General features: G+C 45.9%; 2 protein-coding genes and 1 long non-coding RNA gene across 7 annotated transcripts in view; all 3 read right to left on the reverse strand.

Moving 5' to 3' along the window:
- Positions 1-1,851: 1,851 nt before the first annotated feature.
- PGAM5 (PGAM family member 5, mitochondrial serine/threonine protein phosphatase) lies at positions 1,852-10,419 on the reverse strand. Of its 2 annotated transcripts, none has more exons than XM_027892674.1 (6): positions 10,160-10,419; positions 6,998-7,176; positions 5,984-6,109; positions 5,446-5,534; positions 5,026-5,156; positions 1,852-3,159 (listed from the first exon to the last, which is right to left on the reverse strand). In XM_027892674.1, the coding sequence occupies exons 1-6, from the start codon at positions 10,417-10,419 to the stop codon at positions 3,009-3,011; spliced, it is 936 nt and encodes a 311-aa protein (XP_027748475.1). In that variant the 3' UTR covers positions 1,852-3,008. The 2 variants fall into 2 exon arrangements, with proteins under 2 accessions (XP_027748475.1, XP_027748474.1); XM_027892673.1 differs by having other exon boundaries at positions 5,026-5,159.
- Positions 10,420-19,245: 8,826 nt separating this feature from the next.
- On the reverse strand, positions 19,246-24,699 carry LOC114061834. Its single transcript, XR_003572229.1, has 2 exons — positions 23,794-24,699; positions 19,246-21,487 (listed from the first exon to the last, which is right to left on the reverse strand). It is a non-coding gene; the product is annotated as an uncharacterized LOC114061834 (long non-coding RNA).
- Positions 24,700-25,084: 385 nt separating this feature from the next.
- Positions 25,085-26,804, reverse strand: part of ZDHHC8 (zinc finger DHHC-type containing 8) — a 99,474-nt gene continuing 97,754 nt past the window's right edge. For all 4 annotated transcript variants that reach the window (XM_027892668.1, XM_027892667.1, XM_027892670.1 and 1 more), the window contains one exon: positions 25,085-25,530. In XM_027892668.1, the coding sequence (XP_027748469.1) occupies positions 25,359-25,530 (172 nt within the window). In that variant the 3' untranslated portion in view covers positions 25,085-25,358. The remainder of the gene's footprint in view (positions 25,531-26,804) is intronic.

A 26,804-nucleotide genomic window follows, 5' to 3' on the forward strand; every position in this document is an offset into this window, starting at 1 on the left:
TAGAAAGAGCTACTTTACAGAAATGCCTCTCACTCAGTCATATTCCACACACCAAGCAGGGGCTTGGGTGGGTGTCATGCTTTAAGAGACATTTTCGAAAAAAGCAAAACAAAAAAAAAAAACTCACAAAGATGACCTGCTGTTACCAAGTACATTAACTGACTCTTTTATACAGTTTTTTTTTGCTGATGGTATTTTTTTTTAATCTGTTTTTTTGATGCTGCAAGTTCCATGGTCTCAAAGATTTGAAGGTCCCACATACCTACAGTTTTACCTTGAGAGGTTTAGGGTTTGTTTGGAGGTTTTTTGGGGGCAGTTGGTTGGTTGGTTTGGGGTTTTTAAAATAATTTAACATTAATAAGTTAAGTCTTTGTCATTCTGGAGAAAGGACTCGGCTCACACCCTGTTCCAGCCAGACTGAGGGGTAAGTTGCTGCAGGGGCAGCTGCTCTTCTCCACACTGGGCCTTTGAGCAGCATCACCCTTTCACTGAGAGTCTGTTCCTGAGCCAGGAGACCAGTACTAACACTCTAGTTCTTTGGCCTTTTTACTGTTGTTACGCTTTATTTCATGTTTTTAATATTGAACTCTTTGTCACCTGTATGTACGTGTAGCCAGACACCTCCACACAGCCCCCACCCACCCACCCGTCCCTTTCACTTTGTCATTTTGGTTTGGTTCTCTCGAGAGTATTTTTTTAACTGTGTTCTACAATGTGCATTAGTCCAGTGGTACTGCAGAGCTCATTTTTCTAACCATGTGTTACTTCAGCTGTGACAAAAATAGCAATTTCTGTAGCGATTGGATCATTTGTGATTGTGAAGAGAGCCCTTCAACACTGAGCCTGTGGAGACACTTTAAATCAGAGTGATAGTGCTTGAATTGTGTTTTCTTGGCCAAAAGTTCACTTTTAAAGGTGCAAAAGATGAGTTGTGTTTTTGTTGGTTGTTTTTTTAATTAGCAAAAAGTGTCATGTTAAAAATGCAGAACAACCCCACTTTCTATTAAAAACCAAATGAACAGCTGGAAGCGGCCCCCTGTGTGCAGTGTGTGGGGCAGGTGTGGTGATACCTCGACAGGGTGAGTCTGGCTGGGCCAGACCTCGCTCACACAACTCCCTCATCTGTGTGGGTGTGCAGTGACACTGCACTGCACCCCCCGAGACTTAAAAGCACTGCCTTGCAGTGCTGAAGAGACAGAAACTCAGAATTTGGGAAAAAAATATATATTTAAGTTCCATCCTTTCCCCTCCACCTTAACTGGCACCAAAACTTGTTAATTTCTGTCCCTCTGCAGAGAGGTGTTGTGTGTCTTCTGGTTGCCCACCAAGAGCCTGACAGAGGGGGTGTGAGAGAGTGTGTGTGTACACACAGATAAAAATACCCAGCATGTGCATCTTACTGCTGTTGGTGCTCCTGTTCCACGGGGGGTGACACAGCCCTGTGCTGGCTCTTAGCCCAGGTTTACATTTCAGATGGTTGGAGCTGGAAGGACAAAGCTGGTAGATGGAGCGTTGCCCTCAGCGGTGTGGGACAGTCCCTGAGCAGCTCCAGCCCCACCTGCTCATGCAGCCACTCGGCTGAAGAGAAGGAAAGACAGACAGACCAAGTATTTTATTCAAAACTTTTAAAAAGTTCATAGACAAAACCTGATAAATTATTCTCATTGCATCAATGAGAGATAGGTCATGATGGTTCCTCTTGCCCCCACCCCCTGCACTACACAGCGATCTCAGTTTGTTCCCCAACCTTGTCCTGCTGGGATCAAACCAGCCCTTAAACCCTGGTGTGCCCCCATTATGCTCCCCCCAGCTCTGCCCAACACCCTGATTGGTAAGAGAACCTGGCAGTTGTGTTTGCTGTCCCCAGGGCAGGCTGTGCACACAGTGACATTTTCCCAGACTGCAGCTTTCAACTGAGCCAGGTTATTCCAGGGGTGCAGGTGCCCAGCGAACAGCCTTGAGCTGGAATGGTGCTGAGCCCTCCCCTCAGCAGGGTCAGAGCTGGGGGGTGGAGGCACTTTCTGCCCCAGGCCTGTCCCACACATCGGCCCAGAGATGCCATCCCACAGACCCCCGGGCACCCCTGCAGCAAGAGCAGCTCCTGCAGCCCCCTGGACCTGCAGCACCACTCCTGCAACTCAGGGGGGCCATTTCTGTACTGTCAGCTATCAACAAACACAAACCAGTGGGACAGAGCACTCAGCAACTGAAAGCACTTTCAGAAGATTGCTGCTTTCCTTCCATCTTACTGCTACAGACTCACCTCTACAGACTTTTCCAGACCACAGTATAAGTTAAAGGCTTTACAAAACTGAAAAATATTGTTCAGAATACCTTCAAGGACATCCTGAGGATGGCAGAACACTTAATATAAGCAGCAGTTAAATCTAGCACCACAGCTCTGAGGCAAATGGGGGTTTTACCCTCTGCTTTATGCTCGTAACCTCCAGGCACAGTTTACATGGGCTTTTTGGGGGCAGAAAACAATGACACAACATAAATATACACACTTAACAGCTTACAAAACTGAAGCTTTATCCCTTTGTCCTTTGAACAGCAGAATACCCTGTTTGTCACTTCTGCAGGAGCTGTGACGAGCTGGCTCATCTTTTGTTTTAGCTGCAGTGAGATACGAGGCTGCTCCCACACCAATCACTTTCCTGCACAAGAAAAATATCCACAGGAGCAAGCTTTGGTTAGAGGAATTCACGGCAGGGCGGGGAAAAAGTCAGTGCTCTTGCAACCGCTGAGCAGACATTCAATCTCAGTATTCCACAGCTCAGCTCTGAGTTCTGGGAATACTTAAGGACTGGACAGCTTCAGGCTTACAAAGGTTTCTTCTCTTCTGGACTGAAAGGCAGATATGAATATGAAGGAGGCAAGGGGCTAAAGGACATTTTAAGACAGCATCACACCCCAAGGTAACAAAAACTCTAGTGGTACTGTGGCAGAACGTGCTAGTGCAAAGAGGCTGAGGCAGCTCCTGGACAGCCATCCCTCCTGCTCCTTCAGGTGCGAGTGATTTTGTCAGGGGGCATGAATCCTGTGTCCCCCAGCGTTCGCAGGGCCACCCTCCCGTTGGGGCGGATCACCAGGTGGGTGATGCTGCCGTTGTTGAGAGACAAGCGCAGCCAACCTTCTGGGGGGAACTGCAGCGCCCTGGGGAAGAACACACAGATAAATTACATCAACATGCCTGCACAGCATCACCTTCGGCCCCACAAGAGGGAGGGAAGGAAAAAAAAAAAAAAGGTTGGGCATTCTGCATTTTGCATGCCAATGCTCCCAGCCAGCCTCAGAAAAATCCTCTTCTTGTGGAACTGATAAAACCACAGCATTGGTACCTGGACTGGGGCCAGCAGTGCCCTCAGATAAGCAGAGTCCAGCAGATGGGTGTGATTACTGCTGACAGGATTAATGTGGGCAGACAGAAGGCAGGAGCTCAAATGGAGGAGGTTGCCGGGAGCGCTCCGAGCGACCTCAGCATGAACAGGAGAGTGCAGAGCACGGTCCAGGCTGTCCCTGGGGCAGCTGCAGCACCACAGCTCCTGTGCCACAGCTCCTGTGCCACAGCTCCTGTGCCACAGCTCCTGTGCAGGTTGGGGCGGGTGGAGCAGCTGGCTCAGCACCCCCAGGGCCCTCACGTCCTCAGCAGCCAGTGCTTGTCACACACCGTGTCACCGACACGGGCAGGTGACACAACCACAGCACACACACAGGGCCACTCCAGGGGCCTCCACGGGTCCGTGGAACAAGCTCACCAAACCCCTTTCCATCAGCTGCATCATTCCCTGTAAGGGGTAAGAAACAGCACCTTGTGCCTTCCACAGAAACACAGCGTGACAGCTGGACCCCAGCTGTTCTCAGAGTCCTCACTCAGCCCCAGGAGCTCCATCCATTGCATGGAACAGCTGGAAGGAACACCCTGCTGCCTCAAACACTGAACAATAACTTGGTTTGGGCTCTTAGGACAGTCTCTTAGAAAGCCCAAGAAATTAAACACCAGCTAGAGCCAAGCTAGATTCCAAGGGAATGGGACATGGATCATGTTCAGCTGTGCCATCAGACAGCCTGGAGTAGGAGGCACAGAAGAAGAGTTAAAATGAAGAGGGAAGGAAGAACAAAGGGAAAAAAGGTTTGTAAGCATTTCAGAAAATGCCTCGGTAAGAGCAACATGATATTTTTTGGCACGGGAAACAATATTCTGTTTACCTGATCAATAATTTTAAGTACAGCAATTTTGAAGAGCTCTAAAGCAGCCCAGGGAGCAGAAAGGCTAGCACTTAACTAGCTCAGCTAAATAAAGCTAACTGAAATTGTTGTAGGTATTGATCAGATTAAAGTTTAATCACATCTGTCCTGCTCACAACAAATTATCTTACAGACAGTGCTTTGTTGAGAAGGAAGAGGAATAAAACAGACTCAGCTGGCTGGACACAGAGACAGGCAAGGATCCAGAACTGTTTTCTCCTTCATGAACAACCCTGATGTTATCGGAAAGCTCCACTCTCCCCTTAATCCAATACTGGATGTTACTGCAAAAACACACTAAAAGCAACTTGAACGTAACTCCAAAATCTCCGTTAGTAAAGAATTCCCCAAACTAAATCAATCTTTCATTGTGCAAGACCAAATTCATGTCACTTCAAGGAGACACATCCAGTCAGATGCTCTATTTGTTGTCTTTTCCAACAGTCCCCATGGGCACTGTCCTCAGGTTCATGGAAGCAGAAACACAAGGTATTACAGTAACTGTTCAGGTGTACCAAAAAGTTCTCACCAATTTAGCCATTTCTGCTTTAGAATTAGAATGAAATTGTTCTAATTTCAAGTGTATCTTGTATCTGCAAATGAATCCTGCAATGAAGTTGCAGAAGCAGCTGCTCACAACGCAGGCACCGATTCCAACCCCTTCAAACAAGCCAAACCAACAATCTCCTATCTCAGCGGTGCCATAACCCAGCAGCACCTGAATAAAGCCCCCCTGGTGAGGCAGAGCTGGCCCTGGCACCCCCCAGCTCCCACCTGCACACGATGTAGCGGATGACGTTGGCGTGGCACACGAAGATCTCGTAGCTGTCCTCCTCCTGCTTGGCATCCGCCCGGTGAATGAAGTTCCGGAAAGCTGCCTCGATCCGAGCTCCATCTTCGTAATACTGCTGGAGGCAGCCAGGGCAGAGTCACACACAGCTCAGGGCACCCTGCGCTGCCACCAGGGCCTACCCTTCTCCAGAGCCCTCCCTTACGGGGCACACCACTTGAACTGGAGGGATTTTAACTCTTCTCTGCACTTACTGGGCAGCAGAAGAGCATGCAATTATCTAAAGTCTGTGATAAAAAAACATCAGCTCAGACACTGCAAGTTATTGCTACAGTCCATACAGAATATACTGAAAAAAAAACATAAACAACAACAACAACAAACTCCAAAGAAACAACAGTTACCACAGCTTCTGGTTTCCAGTGGGAGACTGGAGGGTCTGGTTCTATAGGGGCTCCCTCTCTCAGCAGATCAGTACTAATTTTTTTGACTCCTGAAACATCAAATACACATTGAGAAAGGAGCTGTTACTTTACACGTTACTACAAACAGCCCCACAACTCTACAGTCAATGCATTTTTCATAGTCTTTCTTCCAGGGAGGCTTCATCTCCATCCTAAAGTCCATTTTAGTCCATCTCTCCAACACAACTGTTTTGCCATCAGCAAGACAAAGTTTATGTCAGCTGAGAACAGCCAGACCAGCTTGGCACAGCAAGCTGAGCCTTCCCAGACTGCTGCCCTCTGAAAACACGTACTGGTACTTTTAAAGAGATACTGGAAACAAGCAGAATGACAGTTGTAGGTTTCTTTATTACAGACATATTCACACAGGGCTGGAAAACGGCTAAGTGACATCTCAGCCTTGAGGACAAGCTTAGAATTCTACTGGAGGCAGTTTGAAGGATCAGAAGACAATGAGAAATTAAGGGAAGTGTCTTACCTGGGAGATGTTTGCTTATAATTTCAGTTGTTTCAGTTGCTCTGGTCATGGAGGAGTGGATAATCTGATCAAATTTTAATCCCAAGCTTGCCAGCCTGTGCCCAGTCAGCTCGGCCTGCTCTCGACCTTAAAAAGGACATTCATTACATAAATTGGTGACACTCTCGTGTCCCACACAAATCATAAAAAAGGTGTCCAGCAGACATGAAAGGTCTCCATCGATGTCAGGGTTCTTCCTTTCAAAAAGCAACTGGAAAGAATTTTTACCAGAGTCACTGCTTACTCAGACCAAGCTCATTGGCTGGATTTCAACTCGTACTTCCATTGGCACAAAAAAAAATTGTTTGCTTTTTTTAATTAGGGGAAAAAAAAAATCAAAAGTTATTGATCAGCTTTCACTAAAATCTGCAATATCCCTGCCAGCCCCATCCCAAGGAAGTCACTTCCAGTAGAAGCAGTGCTGAGCCAGGCCACCTGCTGGGGAGCACAGAGTGGCTCTCAGGCCTGACAGTGACTGCTCATCAGCACCAGCCCCAGAGGTCACGGCACCTCAGCCTCGGGAAAGGCTCCATCCGTCCCCAGGTGAAAAGACAACAGACAGGTTAAGTCATTTACTTAAGGCACAGGATGAGACAGGATTAAGATTAGACTTTGTTACCATTTAAGATGGCACCTGAGGCCTCACATTAGCCTTTCACTCCTGTTTGCACACTGGTAATTAAGGTTTGGGAGGAAAAAACCACCACAGAAACAATTCTTCGCCCTCTCAGAACAGTGTTGGCATATATATATATATAATCAAAAAAGCATCCACTGCTTTTAAAGGACACTACTAAAAGTAATACCAATTAGCATTTGAGACCTACTGACAGGATCAGTGAATTAACACAGACAGAGGTTGTCCTCCTTTCAACTGACCGATCAGCAGCACTCCCAGAAACAGTGACAGCAGCAAAAGTGAAATGTGTCTGATTATAAAACCCTCCCAAGTGTGACACTGTGAGTGACACCTACCGAGTGGGGTCAGAGTCCTGTCTTTGTCAGCCCGGCCATCCAGGTTGTACTGGGAGTGACGGATGAGGAAGATGTGCCTGGTGGCTTTTGCTTTGCAGTGATCCAGGCGGGAGGAAAGTTCTTCTTCCCCGGTTTCGTCATTTTTCTTTTTGAGGTTGATAAGAGCCAGTGGTTCACGTCTAAACAAACACATTTAAAAAGACATTTTCAGGTAGGGGAGACTAAAAGACAGAGGAATTCCACAGGCAGATATCCTTGCCTTATTTCCACATATAACTGAAGCACTAACACTGACAATTTAGCCATTTGTATCACAAAGCTTTATGTGAGAGGTATAAAAAAGCCTGCATTAAAAAAAAAGTTAATGTCATAGGTTAAAAGGTGTAACCTGACTTAGATAAATCTGCTGTTTAGTAAAAGCCACCTCTGAATTAATTCTTGGGAAATAAGAGGAAAAACACGACAGAAGAAATTAAATCCCAATGCAAGGAAATGGTGTACACTAAAACAATATGACAGCCACAGTCTGTCTGGGCAAGAAGATTATAAACACTAGCAGTGTTTATATCTCAGTTCCTGGTGATTCAATGGTTGTTCTTGGGATTTTCAGTCACAGGTGTAACAGCAGAGTTTGTGACAAGAAAAACTAACCAGGATGGATACTCAGGAAAAGAGGAAAAGGTGTTGACTGATCATAAAGGAAAGAAAGTGCTCCATATCTAAAATGCCCTGTGAAAACACTCAGAAAATTTGCTCTTTATCAATCACATTTACACCAAATGACTAAAAATACCATCCCCCCAACGATATCCTCGAAAGACTCCAACCTTCTGCAGTGCACACTGAGAATTATCTTTAAACTAGGTCACGTCAGGTCTCTCCAGTAACTTTATCTGGCAGCCTGGAGTGTGCACTTATCCTTTCATCTTTTTCATTCCTCTTTCCCCTCATGCCACTGTCATCTTTCCTGCCCTTGTCACAGAGCACACCAGCAGCCCTTGCTGCACATCCCCCAGACAGCTGACCTGGCTCCTCTGAGGACACGGAGGATCCTCCCCTCTCTCCCCTGGGGTCTCAGATTAGTGACAGTGACACCCACACTGCACCATCACCACCCTCCCTGTCCAAATCTGCCCCTCCACTGATCCTTTACCCACCAACACAAACCCTTTTGCTACCTTCTCCACCTCAGAGTGAAAATCTTTCCCTTGATCTCATACCTGGAAACCAGTTAGTCTGTTTAATTCCTACCAGACTTCACTTCTTCCTTAAAACTTGTTGATTGGTTGATTTTTTTTTTTTTAATCAAAAATACAACTTTCATTCAGTTTGAGACAAAGTAATTTAGTCATAGAAAACTGCAGCTTCCCGTGCCTATCTGTACAGCTCTCAGCAAGACTGGCTTTGGAAAGCCCTGCTGCCTCCATTTTCCTGCAGTGAACACATGATTTCCATCAAACAGTGAGGCTCAACACATTTCTTAAGCTGTTAAAGTTCAGCAAGGCATTCAAAATGAAACAACAGTCCAATAACAAGACATTCCATTCCTATTTCACAGGATACTTCTTTTGATTCACTGGAAAATACACTGCTGGAAAGATACATTAGGAAAACAAAACAAACCAAAAGATTTAAAATAAATTCAAGCACGTTTGTAAAGCAGCAAAGGGAATAACTCATCTGGTGGCTGAATAAAGTTTTTCACGGGAATGAAACCTGTATGAAGTCTTCTCCGTGACCTGAGCTGCACAATTCCTGTGCAAGGGGCACACCAGCAGCAAGTCTGGCTTGCAAAATACCTGCACACTTCTGTTTCACACTTGGAAAGCCATCAGTTGATAACAACACTGTAATACCTGGTTACCTGCTCACGACTTGACTTTGTCAACATCAGATGCCCTGTGCTTTTATAAGCCATTCAACAGCTTTTCACATTGAGTGCTTCTGCCAACAACATCCAAAAATCAGAACTGAGATTACAAGCAGGGACAGCCAAAGCCACAGCACACCAACTGGCAGACAGCAAGGAGAAGAAACTAAAATTGATCAGTGGTAATACATTAACACTTGCACTGTCTGCACGCCATGGAAATGGTGACACTGTGCACTGTCACTGACTGCCATGCAGTATCATCTGCTGTACTTGTTCAGGCAATTGCAACAGCTCCACTGCTTACAGCACAACCTCTACTTCCTGGTTTGGTTAAAAAAAAAAAAAATAAAATACATGAATCTGAAAGTACCTGAGAATCCCTGAAGAAAATCAACCTTTTAGCAAAAGCAGGAAGGCCTGGAGCTGCAGTTAAACAAGCAGCTTTGGTACCTCCCTCAATGTAACTGTGTATCCAGATATAATCTTATTTAATAAAGGTTTTATTTTTATCACTGCGGTGTACATAGCCCTACTTACACGACCATTTGATCCTGTAGCCTCTCAAAACCCAAAACTGGATGCATTATAAAATAAAAATCTGTTAGTGCTTAAGTTTGGATTTACCATGATTAAACTGGAGCCTGACATAAGTCTCCCCAGGGAGATAATTCTACCAGACAGAAGCTAAACGAGCCAAAGCTCAGTACAGATATCTGCACGTTCTAATTAAAGAATGGTAAAATATGCAGTTAACCCTTACGTGAATGAGTTTCTGCACTGAAGACACAACACCATTACCTTCAGCAGGATTTAAAAGCAATAACTGGCAGGTTCGTGAGCAGCAGGCCCAGAGCACGCCCAGCACCTGAGAGGGCTTGGCACCCACACGGGCACTGCCACCGACCTGGGAAACCTCGCTGCAGATCACAGCAACGGGGAGATTAAAAAAAAAACAAAAAACACCACCACAAAAGAACCCGCAGGTCTTCTCCCCAGTGCTCACAGCATCACAACCCCGACGCTGAGCAGCATCAGAATAAAGGGCTCTACCTGCCCAGGGGAAAGTCTCCGAGCTGTCTGAAACAAAACCCGGCGCTGGCACGTCCCTCCGGAGCACTCCAGCGTTCCAGGGGTGCCCAGGAACTCCAGCTCGGAACATTCTGCCCTGAGCACTCACCCCCGAAATCCCACCCGGAGCGGGTCCCGGGGCCCGCCTGGCCCCTGTACCCCGGGCCGGGGGCTGCTCGGGGACACCCCGACCCCGCGGGCACGGCCCCCAAAGCGCCCACCTGTCCCAGTTGCTGTCCCAGTATCCGCCGCTGCCGGCGGGTCTCTCGATCCACCCCGGGGCCGGCGGGCAGGAGGCGGCGGGCGGCAGCAGCAGCAAGCCGGGCGGCGCGGCGGAGGCGGCGGGCACGGCGGAGCCCGGCGGGCGCGGCTCGCCCTCTGCCCCGCGGGCCGGCTGCTTGCCCACGACGACGGCGGAGAGCAGGACGGAGCCGCCCGCCAGCCCGCAGGCGGCGAGAGCCAGGGCGCGGCGGAGCGACATGGCGGGGCGGCCGCGGCCCCTCAGCGTACAGCCCGCCCCGCGCCGCCCGCCCCGCCCCGGACGGAGCGCGGCGCGGGGCAAGATTCCTCTGCGAGCGGGGAGCACGGGGAGGCACGGACCCCTACAGACCCTCAGGGACCCCCATAGACCCTCAGGGACCCCCATAGACCCTCAGGGACCCCCACAGACCCTCACGGACCCCTGCAGACCCTCAGGGACCCCCACAGACCCTCACGGACCTCTACAGACCCTCAGGGACCCCCACAGACCCCCACAGACCCGGCCCGGTCCCCTCTCCCCTCAGCCGCGGTGTCCGCGGACCTGCGCCCGCCTCAGGACGGCGCTGCGGGGGCTCAAGGGAGGGAGAAGGGACTGCTCCTGCCTGCCCGCTTCAAAACCGTTTTCCGCCCCAAAACCATCTCCCGGGGCACCGGGAGCCCGGGGGGGCTGGGCCGGGGGAGCCCCTGCAGCCCTGCCGGTCGGGGTGCGGGTTTCGTGGGTAAAGCGAGCGTCAGAGAGTCCTGCAGGTTGGAAGAGACCTGTAAGATCATCGAGTCCAGCCAGTAACACAGCACTGCCAGGTCCATCAGTTACAATCCCTGAGCCATTCCACTGTGTCCAGCTCTGGGCTCCTGGGCACAGGAAAGGTAAGGAGCTGCTCGAGAGGGTCCAGCGGAGGGTCACAGAGATGATGGGACTGGAGCTTCTCTCCTACCGGGAGAGGCGGTGGGAGCTGGGCCTGTTTAGGCTGGAGAAGAGAAAACTGAGAGGGGATCTCATCAATACATACAAATATCTCAAAAGTGGGTGCCAAGAGGATGGTGCCAGACTCTATTCAGTGGTGACCAGTGACAGGACAAGGAGCAGTGGCCATACACTAAAGTACAAGAAGTTGCACCTCAACATGAGGAAGAAGTTCTTTACTTTGAGGGTGGCAGAGCACTGGAACAGGGTATCCAGGAGGTTGTGGAGTCTTCCTCTCTGGAGACATTCCAAACCCACCTGGACACGTTCCTGTGTCATCTGCTCCACCTGCCCGGGCATTCCCATCCCACCCCTTGTGCCTATGGCCTGAACTTCCCTCAGAATCCAGAGCTCACTGCGGCCCCTGGCATTGCCCTGGGCAGAACAAATCCTGTGGTTGAACTGCAACATTAATTACCTGTACATGGGCAATGGTGCAATTAATAACCTCAAACAGAGGCCCTGGGGAAAGAGAAGCAGAACAGAGCCACCTTTCTCTGAGCTGACATCCCAAATTCAACAGTTTCTACCTGTTAGATTCAGCAGTTTGCAAACGGTAACAGAAATGCCAGCAGATTTTACAGATTCCATTATCCAGCCTTTGTATATTTAATTATGCATTCTTACCGTTCCTGTCCACCTGTTCAAGCTTTGGTTCCATCACCACATTCCCCACACTACAAATTCTATGATACTATTCCTGTTACTCCAGTAATGTGCCATCCAAAGCCCATTCCCCCCAGCACACCAATGTGTTCCCCAGAGCACTAGGGCTCCCTGCAGGACTCACAGCAGGGCCACAAGAAATGCCTGCCAAAAGAAACGCTCCTTCTGCTGAAGCTGAACCACTTTCCAGTGGAGTGTCTTTCCCCTGTCCACCACTCTGTGTCTCTGTCTCACACCCATATGGTGCAGAGGAGACACAGATCTACTCTAGCACAGGTCCTCTGGCTCCTGGGCATTTCACAGACCAACAGTGGCTCCCAGGGGCCACTCAGGTAAATCAGACCTTGATGAAAATTTGCTACAGACTAGGTGATTTTTCTCCCCCTTTATCCCTCTTGCCCGTTCATTCTTTGTATTTAAGGTGCTCAGCTTTCCGTTTATTCTTATCCAGCTTTAAATTGTTATTATTTTTCTGTAGATTTATCCTGGAAGTGTTAGCCCTTATCATAGAGGCAGGTGTGTGTATCGATAAAAGAGCCCAGAAGGAAAAAGTTTAGTTTCAGAACCTCCCATAGAGTTCCTCATAAACAGCACAGTCCCTTTTCCCCAGGTCTCAGTCTCCAGTGTCTTCATGACATTGTCACCAACTTCTACCAGGGCTGAGCTCTGCTCACCCCCAGAAAAGTTCAAGACTGTTGTTAAGCAATAGTCAAAACCGTTTCCTCAGCCAGAAAAAGTATTGCTGAACATCTGGGTAACCTCATTGCACTAGAAACTGAAAATGGATAATACTGTTGTTTGCTCAGTGCCGCATTTGGATGTCATTCTTCTGTGCTAACACTTCCCCATCAGGGATCTCCTGTGCCTGTGCTCACATTCTGCAGCTTGGTTTTGCTTGGATTAGCTACTAACACACTCACACAATTCATGTGCAAAAGCCTTTTGAGATTACCTTAGATTTTACTCAGTAAGTCCAAAAATGTTATTTTTAATTAGATTATGTTTACAATTTTGTAAAACTTGGAATTCAGTAAGGTTAAAATAAAAAAACACCCCTAAAAATAATTTGCTGAAAGTTACCACTGGCTTGATTGAATATACAGTCCTGCATTTCATCAAGAACCACTTAACCTCCAGCTCTTTGTTCTTTATATACATATTTATATTGCTGCTATTGTAATCCAGTTTTATTGTGTTGTCCTTCATCATCTGTGAGCAGAAAATCCACCTAAGAGGATAACAACCTACTGATGGTACCCACTAATGGAATTATTCTGTTAGCTAAAACAGTAAATGCTTGTGCTACTGATGCCATAGGTCCAGTGCTCAGGCATGATTCCCAGGCAATTATCCCATTTCTGGGGTTGGATGCTGAGACCCCTTCAAGGAGGATGCCCAAGGTCAGGGTGGCTGCAGGGGTGAGTCTGTGCTGGGTGTTTTACCACGAGCTACAGGCAGAGCAAGGGCAGCTCTCCAGCCTACAACTGGCAAGCAACATTTATGAACTTTCAGGCATTTTTTTTTAGACAAAACAGACTAATAAAAGGACATCTGAAACCAGGAAAATGTGGTTTTGAAAAGCCTCTTCCATGACCCTTAAAGTATTTACTCACCATGTATCACCTTCCCCTTGTAAAAAAAAAAAAAAGAGTAAGTTTATTCTCAAAAGAGAAAACAGAGAGAAAAAGTTAACATTATGTCATTTGATCCACACGTATTCAGACACACTCTGTGGATTTACTGCTGGCCTTTTTAAAGGAAATACTGATGTCATCCTGGCCTGCTTCAGACCCTGCAAAACTTAAATGATACACTAGTTTAAACTTTTGGGTTATAAAATTATGCTACTTAAGCACACTCGAGATACATTTTTTTATAGAGCGAGAGAGAATACTGCTTTTATGCAACTTTGATTGGTATGATTTGACCAAAAAAAAAAAAAAAAACCAACCAAACAAACAAAAAAACCCAAAACAAAACCAAAAACAAACAAACAACCAAAAAAAATATTTTGCAGGGGATCCTGGCTTCCTGACTGTGTCTGACTGCTTTGAGAAGGGGGAGCAGCACTACAAAGTTCTGTGTCTGTTAAATGCAGCACAAAATTTGGGGAGATTCTGCCATGAAAGAAAGCCCACATTTATATATTTTAGCAGTGATCCAGATGTTGAATTTAATCTAGGTGTTGTGAATCACCCACTGAGGGTTCTTCAGATCTCCCTTGACCAGAAAAAGAGCAGCTCGTTTAAGATGAAAGCCTTGTCCTCTCGCCCAGACACACTCTCCATAAGCACATTTCAAAGTAGGCTTTGCCTCATCTAAAGCATTCACAGCCTATCATGAATGATGAATCCATTTCTCACACTCACTATCTTTCCAACTGAAGGAGATTGAAAGAAATATTTTTAATAACACTGGGCATCCCTGGTAAACTGCAGTATCTCAAACAGAGCTGTGACTTGCTTTGCTGGGGCTGAATCTCCTTCCTTCCTCCTTCAGGAAGGATGGGTGAGCCTCTGTAGCACCCTGGGACTGGAAATTAAAACCAAAAACTCTCCTTGCAAGGTCTTGTACTTCTTAAATTGTGTCTCGCAGCTGATCACTAGCAAGTCCTCAGTCCTTTAACCTTCAGTCACCTAAAACCAGAAGTTTTCACTCTACCAAACACAGTCAGAGTTGCAAATTGAAAGACACACCAAAAATGTAGTTGTGAAAGACCTCAAAAAAAAAAAAAAAAGTAATTCCTGAACTGGAAAATTAGTTTTATTAACAGTCTCTGGCCCTTTCATTAAGTAAACACATCCAGTTCTGCCCCTGGAGTCACACTTATGAAACTAAGGGTTTATAACAGCAATACTAACACTGCATTATCTAATGTAATGCTCTAATAAATAATGATGTATCACGCCAGAAGGGTTTAATTTGAAACAGATGGTCCAAGGAATAGAAACATAAGCAAAGTATTTCACTGTAATCATTCTCCAGGAAACAAAAGGGGATTTGATATTACTGTCTCAAGGAGCACCTTCCCCCCAATGTTTTTGTCTTAGATAACAGTAAACTCTGATTTTGCTAATGAAGCACAGGTGCTGCTGATTGTGCCCAAAAACAGAACAGAACTCAGGCATTTCTCCCAGTCCTGAGTAGCAAGTGAGAATTTGCTTTTGCAACAGCATTTGCTGCCTTGGCAAACTTCAACTGATCTCTCTTTGCCCCATTTTCTTTTTTTTCTGCTTTAGATAGAAAAAAATAAACCTGTAGTTGTTATGGTCTTGACAATGTTGGATTCTGTTGCAGTCATCACTGAGCACTTAATATTTAGGCACTGCAGTCTATGGCCTATAAAGCCAGCACTGCTTTTAGGTGCACTTGCAAACCACTAAACAACCTGAGCTGCCAAATTCACTCAGCAGGAAAGAGAGTGCTCTGCTTGCAGAAGCATCTGAGTACCGTGACGTCCATAATTACACACTTGAGGAGATTGCTGGTTTGAAGGATCCATGTAATGCTTTACAAGAAGTACAAAGGGAAAATTCGAGCTCCCCCAAAATATCCTTTCCTCTCAGGAGCTGCTTCAGATATTCCCTGCTTTGCAACTTCAAAAAAACACCAAACACCCCACCCTAGGGATGAGCTTGGCAGGGGCCGCTTCTTTTCCTGGAAGCAGCATTTAAATGCAGCGTTTTCACACACGAGCTGCACTGAGGATGTGTGGGCACAGCCCTGGGATGAAATGGTCTGGGGGGAAGTGACGCCACTCCAGGCCTGGAGAAGCTGTGGGCTGTTCAGCCCCACCCGTGACATTCGGGAGCAGCAGCTGCGGCTGAGCCAGACGAGCTGTCCTGGCACCCCCAACTCGAGACTGCACCGACCCCTGGGCACAGAATCATCTCCCTGGGGCAGGGATGATGAGCACCACCCCCAGCACTGCTCCCCCCGGCACTGGGGTGGTTGTGAGCACTGCTCCCAAACAAGAGGAGTTAGGACAGTTCCTGTGTCTGATCAGGGTTTATTTTTGCCTCAACACAAAAGGCAAAGTCCAGCACTGAGGAAACAGAGTCCAACCTCAGTTATGACAGTCAGCACCTGGATCCTGTGGAAGGATTCCAAGCTTCCATTAGCCAGACCTGTCCTACAGCGCAGCACACACAGTCCCACGGTGAATCTCCCAGCTGAGAGCACCACATGTGATTTCACCTGAGAGATCTCGATTTTTTTATTTTCTCAATCTTCAAATAGAAAATCATGGGGAGCATCTCCTCATCTTACAATACTCATTACTGCACATGTCGTCTCTCTGTCTCATCCCCAACACTAATAAGCACAGGACCTAATTATCCCCGTTTATAAATAACTTTTCTCGTCCTATCTCTGTCCAACAATGTTTTGGCAGGCATCCTCAGCAGAAGATTTGAAATTATGTCCCTGCCAAAAGCTATTGCTGCTGATGAACCACAGCACACACAATTGAAAGGCTGTGGCTGGTTTTATAAATATCTTTGCACATACGTATCTATGTAAATGTATGTGTATATATATGCGTGTGTAGCAATTTGGAAATTGCTCTACATACAGATCAGGCAAAATGGCATCGTGGCTTTTTCTCTTTTCCAATTGAGCTCATTCAGTCAAATTTTTGCCAATGTATTCATGCATCTCCAAGGGGAATTTTAAGGACCTTCAGGTGAAAATCAGCCCACTGCATTGAGCTAGTTTTAATTTATTCAAGTCACCAGTTATAGGATTCAAGTGATGAATTTACCCTTAAGCACAGTCATGGAGCATCCAAGGAAAAATCAAGTCATGTCAATGCAGGCTAAAGAAGACATCACTGTCACAGCCCACACAGGGCACTGCCAAGAACACCAGCAGAGTGGAGATATATTTTTACAGATATATAAGTGGATCAAAACCAGAGAGGACACCCTGAGTCTCTTGTACTCAAAAAGACTCTCCATCATTTGGGACACGGGGCTGAAATGCAATCCTGCAGCACCCCAGGCGTTAGGGATACATGAAGGGAAGCTGCAGAGATCTCTCTAGAATTTGTGCACCAACAAACAACGTTATTCCTTCTCTGACAACCTTCATGTGCTGTGAATAAGGAGCTGTAGATAAACAGATACGTATTTCTGCACAACACTAAAACAGACACCAAAAAAGACAGGAATTATTAGCAGTTTTCTCATGGCAACACAGCAGCTCAGTCCTTGCTCTCAAGAGAAGATGTAAAAGGGGCTGGATTTGCTCACTGCCCATGACATGTCAGTGTGTTCTGTGCCTCAACAGCACATTGCAGGGCCCCCCTTTTTGAGGTCACTCCCAACCTACAGCCATTCCTTTCACTGTATTTCTGCTCAGTCATATGAGTTATTATTACATCTATATGAACAACTATTCCAACAAGCAAGCAGGGAAGAGCAGAAGTGCTTCAGGCAGTGAAGCATATGGTCCTTGGAATGAGGGCTGAGCAGCGTGGGGGCTGTGCAGAGGGTTTGGATTATAGGGAAATGGGCTGGGGGTCAAGGGAAGTGTCAAGGCAGAAATGTCTCTTATGAATTTACTAGAACAGCTTTCCTAAGTCAGTGTAAGACAGAGATTACTGTCAGCAACACCCATCAAAAACACACAACAGCTTCCTCCCTGAGCATATGACCTTAGTTATGCTTTCAGTTGAGGTTAAATAGGCCCCAAATCTGCCCTACTGCTCCTATGGGAGGAATCTGCTTGGCTCCAGCTGCTCAGCTGGTCACAGAACCACAGGGCTCGAGCCTCTCCCAAACACAACACATTTGTGAGGTCGGGAAGTCACATCCCCACCCGACAGGGAGCGAAGAGAGGCACTGAGGGAACAGGAGTCAGCAAGAATCTACCCTGGAGTCAGGCCCCGGTGCCAGGATGCCTGGAGCCCATTCCTGAGGCTGCAGTGCAGCTCGTGTTGCCAGCACGATGCCCAGTGTCCCTGCGTTACTGGGAATCCCAGCACCTGCTCTGAGATGCTGGAGATCGTGGCCAGCAACAGAGCAGTTTGTCTCCATTCTGTCCCAGTGTGCCTGAGAAATTAGTCATAACCAAGTACCACCTATTTATAACTACTTGCTTCTCTTGTTTTTAAGGCTGTTATTTTAGATAACTGTCAGTGAGACAGCAAGGGCTGATCCCAAGGCCAGATGGATTCAAAATACTCAGGCTGCAAAAACTGGATCATGCTGTTACTCAGTGAATTTACTCAGACACTGCAGTTTCTACAAGATGAGCTTTTCCTAAGAAAAAGTAGCATTGGTTTGTATTTAAAAAAAAAAAAAACAACAAAAAGCCTTTCACCATCTGTTCCAATGACTGTACAAGAGAAAAAGCTGACAGCAAAGATAGATTCTGCTAATCCACCTGTGCCCAGCACTAGAACCAGATTATAATGCCATTTGATGAGCTTCCACAGCCACTTCCAAAGGCACATCAAGGATAACGAGGCACCATTGATATTAAAGGAGAAACTACCACTGATTTCAGGGGAACCAAGATTTCAGTGGCACAGCACTCAGGAGCTTCTGAGCCATTCTGAAAACAGGGACTGTCATTTTAGCTGTTCACCCCAGCTATCCAAAGCTGGTGGTTTTGGTGTTAAGAGCCCTACACCGAGTCCCCATTGCTGACTGTGCAGTGATATGATTTGCTGGAGCCAAACTCACAGAGCTGGGTTTAGTTCCTTTAGTTCCTTAGTTGTTTTAGTTCCAAACCAACTGTGCTAAGCAAAGCACAGCCTTTGGATGGAAGGCTACTTTTCCCTTGAAGAGCTTCAGGCATTGCTAACCAGACACTTCCTTCCCATCATTTCTTTCAGTTCTCACTGAGCTCAATGGGAGGGTTTCACACATAAATACAATGCTCAAATAAATCCTTGAAAATCCTGCTCTGACCCCATATTGAAGCAATAGATGGACAGTCCAAGCCCCAGCGCAGGCTGGAGTTAAAAGGTGCAAAATCAACCTCAGAAGGTCGAATATGGCCCTTCTGGCTTTTACAGGCACATGCTCCATAAAGTCTGCTGAAAGAAAGGCCTTTGAATTACTTATGTTTCTAAAACTGTTTTATTTAAGAAAGGGGGTATTTTTTAAAACACCAGACTTACCTGTGGCACCTCCTTATTCAAAAATCCAACTAAACCCCTAGAGAAGCTCATGATCTGGCAGAATCTGCTGCCTGAGTCACGGACAGGCTATGTCAGAGCTCTACATTCCTGGCAAATAAAGGGCAAAATTACTGTCTGAAATATCCACCCCAGGGATGCATGTGAAGGTGAACAGCATGGCAACACAACATGAAATAACTTGTAAGGCAAAGAAACATGAATCATCTTCCTTACAGTCAGGAGATGAGTCTTTTCCATGGCCTGGAACACAACCACTGGCAGAAACAGTTTCCAGTCTACTTTATTTGCTTACATTTTAGTGAGTTTGCTTTCGTATTTTGCTGCTGACATGACCTTTTTGTTTATCAACACAGATCAGTTCCATTTAAAATACATCAGAGTAGGACACCTGTAACTAGTTTTACTTGAATATATGTACACAATTACATATACATTATATACATATAGGCATTATATATATACATATAAATATATACACATATATATAAGGCACTGGAAAATGTACCATCACTTCTCTAGGACTGTTTTAATCTGTAAAAGTAGATCATATTTCTTCACATAATTTGAAATGTCTAACCAAGACATTTTAAAAATGTTTCAGGGCTAGAGATACCAGCTGTGAAATAAGCCTTACTTTAAATTTCAAGTTATTTTGACAAGATGAACAAAACCTATTCTAGTAGTAATTCTAATCTATTTATTATAAAACTGCTTCTCCCTTAAAAGACATATTCACCTGTATAAATAGTTTCCTTTGTCTCTCCTTATTATGTTCCAAAATGTGAACTTAAACTTGTCCTGCAGAATAAAAAATAACAATAATGAATAAATGAATACAAACTTGGATAATTTATCCATTACTTAGAGAGGGGAAAGCCAAGATTGCTGTCGGCCAAGACACGATTAAATAAAATGTATTAAAACAGATCATGAGCTTATAGAATCCTCTTTGATGGAGCCAGCATCAATGGAGCCTGGTTTGGCCATTTCCTAGAAAAGGTAATCTCTGCCACGTGAAGACACGACAGCACACAAATGTGAGTGGCATTTATGAAGAACATGCTTCAATGGATCCCTGCTTAATGCAATTAGCCTAGATATGCAAATGATGGCATCAGAAATCCTGCAGCAGCTGCAGGGCCTGGCAACTGTGCGTGTTGTAAGCCAGCCTGACAGAGCAAATGGACGTCTTTTCAAAGACCAGAAAGAGGCAGATGAAGACGGATTAAGAACTGTACATCTTTGGGATTTATAAACCCAGATGATCTGGACAGAACATTTCAACAAATAGCATTAACACATTTTCTTTTCCAGTGGCTCTGTAGCAATGATTTGCAAGTGTTCTGGATCACAGGATCCCTATTAACCCCACAGCTTGAACAAAAACCAGTACAGAAAACTTCATTTAGGGTTGTTTCATGGAGCACTTGCTGTGACCTCACTAACAGGGTTCATTGGTCACAACCAGGAGACACTTCTAAAGACAGAGCATATTCCTACTCTACCAGCAGCCTCTTGACAATGAGATTTAACCTGCAGTCACTTCTTTTAACGTTTTGTCACGTGCAGACTTCGCACCAGAACTGGCCTTTCCAGTTCTACTCTTCCAGTCCCGGATTTGCACGAGTGGGAGGGAGGAAGGGCAGAGCACCCCGGACCAGCCCGGCAAACGGATGTGCTGAGGCAGAAACGGACACTCGAAAATACCGGAGTGACTCAGAGGTTTAAAAAATATATATGTATTACGAGAGCCACAAAAAAGGTTACAGACAGAGCTCCACAAAGCCTGCACAGATACATTCCAACAACTCAAGGTGGCAGAACAGGTGAAATACAGACCATAGAAACGGCTCGACAGGAACTTTCCGCACTGTCAGAGACAGCGAGCTTGACCCCATCTTCCCCCCACACACAGAAAAATATTGACTATATATATATCTCTCTATATATCTCTAGTCTGGCCCACAGATACAGTCCAAAGGAAAACCACATTGCAATTTCCACGTTAGGCTTGTAGGAGATTGGGCATCATCTGAGGAACGTCCACCGACAGCCCAGGAGGGGATCAGCTCGGGCCAAGCTGCCACAACTCTGTGCCTGGTTAGCGACTGGAACAGCAACACTCCACAGCTCATCTGCTGCACGTGGCTACTGACACGCAGCTCTCTGCAACCCCTGGAGCTGGCTTGAACCAAAGTGAGTAAATACATTTGTTTTGCTTAATTTAAAAAAAAAAAAAAAAAAAAGCAAGCAAACGTAAGATAATAGGGCAGCTCCTGTTATCACCTTCCTTAAAAATTCAAGACTTGAAGAATTCTTGAATGCACTTGCTTACAGACATATTTGGAGACTGTATTAATGATCTTCAGGAAGATTTGCCACCCTGAGGCTTTTTTTTTCCCTTGTTCAGGTTGTCTGCATCCAGTTTTGCCACGGGGGCCAAATGCTGGTTGTCTGTCAGTGCAGTATTTGGCCCGGAGTTTCAAAGTCTTTGCTATTCAGACTTTCCTATGAGGTCAACAAACAAAGTAGTAAAAAAAGAAAATATTAAGGCTTCAAGTAAAAATATTTCCTCTCTCTCCCACCCACGTAGTAAGGTACATTTAATGTCATAATACTCAATATATTACACAGTTAAAGATACAGAGATCCAACTTTTCAAGGCAGGTTGTACTACGATGAAAACCTGGAAGCTAAATGGGAGCGGATGGACAGGGAACAAACTGCTAATAAAATGCAATATGCAATGAAAACTGATGCATAAACTAAACAAAAACTATTGCTGTTTTTTAAATAAGTAATACAGTCCACAGCTACAAATAAAAACATGTTGACAATATTTAAGACTTCTGGGACATGAAATCAGCATGACAAAACTAAAGAAGCTGCTTTACAGGACGTGTTAACTCGTGCTGGATTTTCATGGCTGATCCCCACCCACCATAAATTAGCATCAATTAAATGAGCTTTGATGGAGCCACACCAATTTATACCAGCTGAAGATTTGGCCTGCAGTGTCTGTAAAAACAGGCTATCTATCTGGGCAGAAGAACCTTGCTGCTAATCTGTAATCTGCTTAAAGAACTACACTTTTAACATGGGCTGCATTCTGCTCAAAAAACTAGATTTAATAAATAGGTCCCCAGTCCCACAACGGGAACTATGGAAACAGACAGTCAGATTTGTGAGAAAATAACTGCAGGTTCAGTGCCTTGGATGAAAATGAGGCTGGATTTGCTGCGTGCAATCTCCTGTTACCAGTTCTGCTTAGATGATTCTTTCAGAAAATTTGAATCATTTACTCCAGGCTACGTGCACTGAACTAAATGCAAACCTCAAAAGGAAAGGAAAAAAAAAAAAAAGGCTTTGGTACCATTGTAAACCTATGAAGAAGCTGAATGTCTCTCAACTGTGGGCAAGACCACTCACAAAATACAGAATCCTTACTTCTGAACCTGGACTGACACAGTGCATTCATTTTTCCCTCCCTTACCCCCTGTGAACCATGTCAAAACAACCCTGGATATAAGTGCTTTGTACACACAATACTGTGTTTAGTCTTACTGAGAAATCCTCTCATGAACTAATGTAGTTAACTCCAAAGGCTCGCGGGCCCTTCAAGTTCCTCAGTAGCTTTTTCATTTACAAATGCAAGAGAAAGAGCAACCAAAGTGGAGCATCACTGGGATGCAAATCTCAAATGTTACACTGGTGCAAATGTTGAGCCTTGCTTGCATGAATTTCATGTACATATTCCCAGATACATGATCAGATGTGCCCCTGTCCTGCTCCCCAGCCCAAACTGCCCGTGTCTCATATCCCCTCTTTTCAGGGCTGACGTATGGCAAAAAATGATCCTTTAAAAACAAGTCATTCTTGTGATACTCTATGCACCAGAGTGAATTCCAGTCCTTAAGGAAGTACTGCATCTTCCTGAGGAGTTGCCATCAGGGCAGATTGCAGACTAGTAACAGTTGAAGATGGAAGAAATCGGTAAGGCCACCTGGTCTAGCCTCTTGTCCCCACAGGCTCACCTCTCACAGAAATTCTTTTAATGACTTGTCCAAATATAGTTTGACTGTCCTAAATAGTTTGGCTCCAAAACTCTGCCTTGGAAGACTATTCCGCTGCCCCTTCCCCTCCCTCCTTTCTGCCCCCTGCTAAATGTAGACCATTGATTACCAGTGACAACCCTTGGATTTACCTTTGGTTTTGCAACTTTTGAGTAACCCATTTGTCAAATTATACTCGATTCCCCCTTCACTGCCTGGCCAGTGGCACGTTTTAGCCCTTTAAATCCTCTCATTAGTCAGCCCTCCAGTCCTTTCCTGTTGCTCCCTCTGTAGCTGGTCCACTTTGCCAGCACCTCCCTGGTCCCACGGTGCCCCCAAGCCCAGGATTCCATGAGCCAGGGAGCAAATCTGCACAGGAAGACTATTGCTCCTCTGCTCTGCACGGCCCTCCAGCAGGCATTTAAAACATCACCACAGCAAGAAAATGCACACTGATTTCTACCTCCCTCTCTCAGAACTTTGGCCTATTGCAGATGCTTTCCAGGTTTCTCCCCTCAGGCAACACAGAGCATTACACAGAGAGATGATTAACTTTCCTATGTTCTCTTCAACCTTTGACTCCAAAAACTAATGTGATATACAAGGGACATAATAACCATGTATTGCAGCAGATGTCAAGATTCATCAAATCAAAGTATAAATTTTAACCAGGCAAAACTAAGGGCAATATTTGCCTTCTAGAACAATTAATCTTAACCCACATGAAAACAAAGATGTTACCAACACATTCTGAATTGCTACCTGGAGAGCTCTTCATTATAGCCAAGGATTGAAAAGGATTTCACCCCTTGAAACAAATATCCTGAAAAATGATGGATTTGGCTCTCTAGTCAAAACCATTCAACAGGAGAACCAGGTGGGAAGTCAAGGTTTTGGATGCTCACTGGCTCAGTGATAAATAATAATTTTTAGTGACTTTGGCAACAGTTGCTCAGGATATTCTTAATTGCACACATGATCTGGCTAGTTAGCATTGGTCCAGATCTCAGTACTTTTGACTTCTGAGGTGGTAACTGAATGGGAAGGAAAAGGAGATAAGGAATAGAGAAATAAAAATCCATTTGTCCCAAAATTAGCTGGGCCAGAGTCCTCATATTTGTGATAAAAGTAATGCACAAATTTCTTGTTTCTTATAGTAAAGTCGTCTTTAAATCCAACAAAGTAAAAGTAGTTTTCTGGAGACAGGAAAAGGAAACCTCAGAATGTTAAATACATTTGATTGATACTATTTTAAAAAGTTGTTCCCCTGGGGAAAAAAAAACCCAAATGGAAAATCCTTTGTCTAACAGTATTGAAGACCAGAGGGAATGTGCTAGTAATTAGGCAGACAGAGAATTTATATCCTTTAGATGTACACTTGGCTCAGTTACACACACTGTAAATTCAACAGCTCCTGACAACCTTGCTGAGGGATTACACAGACGGCACCAGGCAGGGCAGTAAACCAGGTTATTGCCTAAATCCAGCAGGTAACAAGGAGGGTGCAGGGAGAGCAGCTGACAGCTGTTTAAAGCATGTTCCCATCCAAACATCTCCTTCCTTATCTGCTTGGTTTTGTTTCCAAGCCGGAGAAGCCTTTAAAGCCCAGAGGGAGCGAGAGGTGGGAGCGGAAGATCCTTCAGGCCTGGCGGTCCTTTTTGCACAGACACAAACGCGCACACAGCGTCACGACGGGCAGACAGTGAGAAGCTGATGATATCCTGTCTCCTGCTCCCATCCAGGACCAGGGAGGCTTTTGAAGATGACGTGGTGTTGGCAGCCCGAGTGCCCTTGCCCTGTTCCCTCTCAGGAGGAGGAACCCGCGCGGCAGCGCCGGGGGCACGCGGGGCAGTCCTCGCGCAGCAAACCCGCCTTCCACGGCAGCAGGAGAACAGCAGCTGCTCCTCGGGCTCCTGCGGACACATCCCTGGCCACAAGAACCGGGAACAGGCACGGGACAAGCTGAATGACCCTGGACTGACCGTCACAGCACAGCTGGCACACGACAGACTCGCTGGACAGACTTCGGTGCCCTCCTACTCAGCACAAACCCCAGGGCTGGGGTGTGAGGTCGTAGCCAGTTCCCGCCAGTTCCCTTCCCTCTTCAGGAAGAGTCTGATAGACTGTACAATTTTATTCCCTCAAGAATAAGGCTGCAGCTGGTTTTTGGCCAAAAGAGAAAAGATGAAAACAGAACAAACCCAAAACAAGAAAAGGAGAGTGGCCGGCCGCTGCTGCTCCTTCTTTGTTGGTGTTTGAGTCTTCACAGTGCTCCTTGCTTCATGGCTGGCTGAGTGGATGGCTCTTTGTTTTTAACTAATTTTATTTTACACTGAAATTTCATAGGTTGTTCCACCAACTCCAGACACCTTCTTAACATTTGAGTGTCTGGCAGGGCTGACAGGCGTCCCCTGGGAACTCGACGTTGAGCCCAACCTGACTATTCCTTTTGGCTGTCCATTGATTTTACTGTGAGGTGTCTTCAGCTGCACGTCATCCCTGCACCAAAGGAAACAGCAAAAGATGCCATGTTAGTGACAAAGTGTGATAGGAGAATGGCTTCACTCGGGATAAACAATTACCCCTGTTACCCTGAGTCCCAGCACTGCAAAATATTCAAGCCTGGGAGCAAGCTGCTTGAAGCCAATGCACTTGATGAAAAGCCACTGAAATGAGAGGATTTATCTGGCCATTAGGTTAGTGGATCAGACCCCAGTAATATTTGTTCATTTAATTACTTGCTTAAATGCTTTGTTGATCTAAATTAATTGCATAAACATCTGTAGGATGCAGGAGGGTTTAGCTGTCACCACTACTGACCTTAAGCCAAACTGTGTCTTACAATGAGAAAGAAAACACTCAGGAAAAAAAACATTTCCCAGCTAAATATTGAGTTAAACAAAATTATGTTGCTCATCTCTGAAACATGTAAGAGAGGTGGATTGGTAAGACTTCTTTATGATAGAAGACATAAACTGAATCAAGTCAGGAAGTACTCTGGGACGCCTGTAATTAAAGACCATAATCCAGATGGACTCTTAAAAATAATTTCCTTTTTTCTGTGCCAGGGAGCACGGACAACAGGCTCTCCTCAAAAGATCTTCTAAATCTAGGCTACCACACACTCAAGCATAACATGTCTCCTCCCCAGGATTCTTGAAGTAATTAGATAAAAACCTACAAAAGAACTTGTGTATGTTCTGGAAGTATCAGCATGGCTGGGACTGCTGTGTCCTCCTGCCCCCAGGATGGATGATGTGCACCCAGGATGGATCATGTGCACCCAGGATGGATCATGTGCACCCAGGATGGATGATGTGCACCCAGGATGGATGATTGCTGGGCTTGGCCTCATTCTCGAGTTGAAGAGCAGGTCCTGCCCAGAGCAGTGCCCGGGGGCTGCCGTACCCTCCAGAACGGAAGGCTCCCGGTCTGCCTGCAGACAGAGGCAGCTGAGCTATTTCGGACCAGCCTGACCTTTTCTGGAGGCCAGAGGGTTTGGGGTTTTTTGCCACTTTTCTGAGGCAGTCTGGTGTGACAGCTGTGCCCTGGAGCAGCAGGTCCATCCGCTGCCACCAGCCCGGCTGTCGTGCCGTGGTCGAGCTGTGCTTGCACCAGAGCCGTGGGGATCTGAACCAGCAGAACACACAGACACACATGGGCTGATTTCCCAAAACACTGCTGTACCCTCACACAGCTGAAATAGGTAGGGACCAAATGCTAAATACACTAGAGTATTATCAAAGCCCTAATTTAGTGCTGAAATTCTCCTG

This window comes from Empidonax traillii, unplaced genomic scaffold (assembly GCF_003031625.1).
Source record: "Empidonax traillii isolate 1590-97213 ecotype Southwest subspecies unplaced genomic scaffold, ASM303162v1 scaffold361:size2146424, whole genome shotgun sequence".
Taxonomy (NCBI): domain Eukaryota; kingdom Metazoa; phylum Chordata; class Aves; order Passeriformes; family Tyrannidae; genus Empidonax; species Empidonax traillii.

Excerpts from the sequence above, each read along its gene's own strand:
- PGAM5 (XM_027892673.1), bottom strand. The coding sequence starts at position 10,419 with ATGTCGCTCCGCCGCGCCCTGGCTCTCGCCGCCTGCGGGCTGGCGGGC. Across the intron at positions 7,177-10,159 it reads TGGGACAGCAACTGGGACAG|ACGTGAACCACTGGCTCTTA; the intron begins GTGGGCGCTTTG and ends GTGTTTGTTTAG. Across the intron at positions 6,110-6,997 it reads CAGGACTCTGACCCCACTCG|GTCGAGAGCAGGCCGAGCTG; the intron begins GTAGGTGTCACT and ends GTCCTTTTTAAG.